Source organism: Mesitornis unicolor, unplaced genomic scaffold (assembly GCF_000695765.1).
Source record: "Mesitornis unicolor isolate BGI_N332 unplaced genomic scaffold, ASM69576v1 scaffold19803, whole genome shotgun sequence".
NCBI classification, from domain to species: Eukaryota; Metazoa; Chordata; class Aves; order Mesitornithiformes; family Mesitornithidae; genus Mesitornis; species Mesitornis unicolor.
This window is the reverse complement of record NW_010176936.1, coordinates 2,294-7,356: the sequence shown is the minus strand read 5'-3', so window position 1 is coordinate 7,356 and position 5,063 is coordinate 2,294. Positions and strand designations below refer to the sequence as shown.

The following is a 5,063-nucleotide window of genomic DNA, read 5'->3' as shown; positions in this document are numbered from 1 at the left end:
AGGAGTGGTCTCTGGTTTTTCTGAGTACTGTGTCATACACTCAAAAACATGTCCAGCCTTAGTCCTTAAGTGAAATTAATACCTGCTTCCATAGAAATTGAGTATTCTTACTGAATTTGTGACTTTAGTAAAATGCCTTCACGCTATGCTGAAGAAAATATCGAATGCTGCAGCTGGCAGGTCATGGGAAAAGACTGCTCTCAAATTTGTTTGAAGTATTGATGAAACAAGTGGCTTTTTTGCTCTTTAACAGAGAGCTGGTGAATCTGTGTGCTTTAGGGTTTAAATATTGGAGCCCTTAGCTAAAAGGTGCTCTGGATCCTGAGGCTGACTCAGGGTAAACCCTCCAGCTTCCCCTGTGTGTGCCACTGTTGTAGTCGACAGCCATCAACAAACACCACTGTGAATGCCAGGAGCTGTGCAGAACTTCCCTGATGGTGCTTCTGTAGAGGCCCCCTGCTCCCAAACTCCTCTGAGCAGAGTCTTTAGGTGGAAAAATTCCTTAAATTATTTAAAATGCCTCCCTATCAACACTTGGAATACCTTTTAGTGTACTCCTTTTTTCTTACTGTATTTGAATAAAAGGGGGGAAAAACCTGACCCTGGATCTTGGAGCTCACTAAAGCTGCTTTTGTTCCAAGGTCTGTGCTTTTGGTTGGTGAAGTAAAGTAAAAGGTTGTGCTTAAAGGGAGTGATTTGTGAAGAAAAATCTTAAGGACCAAGACTGCCAGTTCAGGATAGGAATGTAACGTGAGGTGGCATGTCGAGAGCATCACTGAATTAGATCAAGTGTGTTTATATTGGTGTATTTATTAGTGGATTTATGTGGTTACAAGCAAAACATGCGAAGTGCTGAGTTAATGTCAAGCTGCCCTGTTTCAGTATGAAACAAAAAAGCCCCCACTAAACAAACCCAGTTCTCTGCAGCGCCTGAACTGTTAATTTTCACACTTGGTAGCTGCTAGGACAGGCGTTGTTGTTGTATTTCACAGTAATGGTGTATAACCCTGTTTGTGTTTCCAGACGAAACAAAGTCTGCAGGGATGGAGTACCTGAGCCTGGGGGACAAACTTGTCGAGGACGGCTGCGTTCACATCGTTTCGCTGGGCTCCAAAGCGCTGATGATCCAAGTCTGGGCGGACCTGAACACCGGAGCGTTCGTGTTTCGGTATGGGCTGCGAGTCCCAGGGTGCTCTTGTCAGTGGGTGCTCCCAGCAGCAGCTTGCAGGCAGAGCTTGTGTGGAGCAGAGAACCCATTTCTGCAGTGGTCTTGCACGCTCATGGCAGCATCCAATTGTACACAGAGCTATGGGATTAAGCACTGACGATGTTCTGGTCTTGCATGTCTCGTGTGGTCAGATACAGATAACTGCCCAAAGGAAGATGCAGGATCAGTCATGAACATAATGCAGTGCAAGGCAGCAGTTCGGGTATTAATGACGTGGCTCAGGAAATGTGTGAAGGTCAGCAAAAGCCTTTGTAGCTGGAGGTTTTCACACCTTAGGTGTGAAGCTTGGTGTTACTTAATGCTTACCGCAACACTCTTGGTTTTGCTCTTCTGCGCATGTTTTAGCCCTCATTGAGTTCTCATAAACAATGGATCCTTAAAGTGGGTCTAGAGCTGCAGTTTCAGAACGTGCTATTCCACGGCGTTCAAAGCATCTGCGTTTTTCAACAAGCTGAACTGAGCTTCTCTGTCAAATACAGATAATATCCTTATTGTAAATGTAAAACAAGTTAAATAAATCAGTTGCAACAGTAAGGGGAGGGTTTCCCCAGCTTGTGTTGAGCACTCCAAATACAGCATTGTGATAAGTAAAATGATCTGTGACAGTTAAGGTGTGCCATAAGTAACTGAGGCCAAGAAATTGCAGATCTGGGGCTTCAAGTGGCAATCTGAGAACGCCTCCTTGTTTTCCTGTTGTTTCCGTAGGATGTGCATGGATCCAAACGACGAGATGAAAGCCGGTCTGCTGGCGCAGGCCGAGTCTCCAGAGAACACATTCCTGGTGGGCAGGTGGCAGCATCTGGCAATAACCTATCTGCAGCAGCCGGAGGGCAAGAAAAACGTCCACGGAAAGCTGTTTGTGTGGGTTTCTGGTCAGAGGTAAGGACGCACTAGTTACATACAGATACTTGTCATCACAGAATCACAGAACGTCAGGGATTGGAAGGGACCTCCAAAGCTCATCCAGTCCAATCCCCTGCCGGAGCAGGAACACCCAGATGAGGTTACACAGGAAGGCGTCCAGGCGGGTTTTGAATGTCTGCAGAGAAGGAGACTCCACAACCTCTCTGGGCAGCCTGGGCCAGGGCTCTGTCACCCTCACTGAGAAGAAGTTTCTTCTCCAATTTCAGTGGAACCTCCTGTGTTCCAGTTTGTGTCCGTTCCCCCTTGTCCTATCATTGTTTGTCACCGAGAAGAGCCTGGCTCCATCCTCGTGACACTCACCCTTTAAATATTGATAACCATGAATGAGGTCTCCCCTCAGTCTCCTCTTCTGCAAACTAAAGAGCCCCAGCTCCCTCAGCCGCTCCTCAGAAGGGAGATGCTCCACTCCCTCCATCATCTTTGTAGCCCTACGCTGGACTCTCTCCAGCAGTTCCTGTCCTTCTTGAACTGAGGGGCCCAGAACTGGACGCAATATTCCAGATGTGGTCTCACCAGGGCAGAGTAGTGTCTTTTTTAGATCTTCCCTGGTAGGAAAACACTGCGCTGTTTTGGTGCAAGCCGAAGTTACGGTTCAGTGTGAGGGTAGGAGAGCATTGTCCTACACTGCTAGGAATTCCCCAGAAATACCCAAAATGGTCTTGTTCGCTTTGGGAATCTTCAGTTCAGACCATGGACCAGCGCAGACATCCATGTTTCTTCATCATGAATAAGTGAAGGAGGTGCAAGTGCTTACGAGACCTTGAGTAAGATCCAAACCAAGCTATGGCGTGAAGCTAGCAGGTGTAGTGTCTCTGGTTAAGGTGTTTGTATCCCAAATATCACTCAGGTGGTCAGAATGCCATGTTGTACAACAATTGATGTATCACAAGTTATTTACTAATCCTCCAGAATTTGGCCAGTAAAAAAGGAACATTTTTAAAGATACTCCTAAAACTGTATCTAGGAGAAAAGCTGTTGCACAGCTCTTCTTCCTGCAGTTAAACCTGGAACGGTAAAGTGTAATACTTGTTCACTTTGTTCTTGTAACAGCATGGAGGTAATTTTTAAGCGGCTTGGTTTCCTCCCGGCATTGTTCGGTCTGTGCGTGCTGATGTGCAGTAAAGTCCCAATCCCCAGATGCAGGGGAAACTAAAAACACTACCGTGTTCTGCACGTGCAGTCGATGAGGTCCCCATATATATGGAATTAGTTGCCAATTTGCTGATAGTTGGGCCGTTCTGGGAAGCTTCAGGTGACCTTTACAGCCCAGTGAGTCCGCTCATGCAGATGTAGGTGAGGTTTTGGATGCTTTCCCAGCTCCCTGCCCATGGTTGGGCCTGCACTGGCTCCGGCAGCGTTCCCTGGTGGAGGGAAACCCTCAGCATCTGGTATTGCCAGCGTGTGGGAACCACAGCTTGCATGACTTGTTAGTGTCGTCAAAGACTATTCAGTAGTCCTTATATATATAATTACATAGACATACTCAAATGCTATGCTTAATAATAGTAGAATTCATTGAAAAGCTGCTGTTTCAGCAGTGTGTGTAGTGCTGTATACAGTTTCTTCTTTGGGGTCAGAGGGAAGGAGGAAGGAATTCCAGACCCAGGAGGAAGGAATTCCAGACCCAGGAGATCTGGGCGGCTTGGCAGCCCCAGCTGGGACTGCTCTGTGCAGTATTTGAGTACGTACGTCACTGCACAACTGAGTTTTACGGTGCCTAGAAATTTAAGAAGGCTTTAGTAACCTAATGTTGATAACAGCATGGTTTCTCATCTACTGAATATTAAAATCTGATCTTAAGCCTAAGCCGAGTACCTTGGATAACAATTTTGATCACTTCTTAATATTTAAACTTGTTTCTATGTGTTTTTAGGAGGTGTGAGATTAATTTAGATTACGCGCTGCCGAGGAAATCCAGCTTGTCATCGGACAGCAATAAAACGTTTTGCATGATTGGCCACTGTACCTCGTCTCACGAGGAATCGCTCCGGCTGTCGGGCAGATGGGATCTTGGAAACCTGCTTCTGTTTAATGGTACTTTTGCGTGCTTTGTTTTCCTTTAATAAGTCGTCTTCTCCTCCTCTTCCCCCTTATTGTGTTGACAACTTTTCCAACGTGCCAAGCTTTGACAGTAAAAGCAACAATACGTTCTTTACCAGCATAATATATCAGGGAGGACATTGGCAAATATTTCACTACTGGGGACTTCGTAATGTGCCCTTCTGCCACTGTTCTCTTGCTTTCTTTTAGTGCAGTAGTTGGCAATTCCAGTTACTTCAGTGCTGCTTTAAATTTCTTTAAATGAAACCTTGGGGCAGGGGATGGAGAGCTGGTGGTGCTTGTTTGCTTAAAGGGCTGGATCTCTGTCCCAGCGTGTTGTAGCTACGTGCAGCCTTGCTACACGTTGAAACCTGTGAGGAGGCTTGGATAGTGACTCTAATTGAAAAAATGTAATGGATTACTCGGAGCTGTTGGTCCTCAGCTCCTGCAGATCATTTCCCCAATGCGGTTTCAGTTGCCTTTGCCCCTGAATTGGCCTGGCCCGTGCTCTGCCTTGTGGAGTCCCCAGTGCAATGTGTGGGCTTTGCTTTGTTGTATATTAAAGATTTAACAGCATCTCCTCTGGGTTTTTAGGTGCAAAGATCGGACCGGAGGAAGCATTTTACCTGTACACGTGTGGGCCGGACTTCACATCTGTAATGCCTTGTAAATATGGCAAAACATCAACCGATTTCTCCAAGTACATAAGTAAGGAGATCCTACAGTGTGAGCAGATCAAGGAGCTCTTCATGGCAAGAAAGGAGGTGGATGTTGGGCCTTTAATTGTAAGTTTCTGCTTAGGAATGGTTCTTAATCTCCTGGAACTCTCTTAAGAGGCTGGGAATGCATTTCCCACGCACACCCACACAGA

At 46.2% G+C, this 5,063-nt stretch overlaps 1 protein-coding gene across 1 annotated transcript in view; it reads left to right on the top strand.

Moving 5' to 3' along the window:
• The window catches only part of LOC104538635 (lysosomal-trafficking regulator-like), a gene marked incomplete at its 3' end in the record, with an annotated part of 14,715 nt that overhangs the window by 7,585 nt on the left and 2,067 nt on the right, over positions 1-5,063 (top strand). The window contains exons 7-10 of the mRNA XM_010181896.1: positions 1,024-1,168; positions 1,934-2,107; positions 4,026-4,186; positions 4,787-4,977. Of these exons, the coding sequence (XP_010180198.1) occupies positions 1,024-1,168; positions 1,934-2,107; positions 4,026-4,186; positions 4,787-4,977 (671 nt within the window). The remainder of the gene's footprint in view (positions 1-1,023; positions 1,169-1,933; positions 2,108-4,025; positions 4,187-4,786; positions 4,978-5,063) is intronic.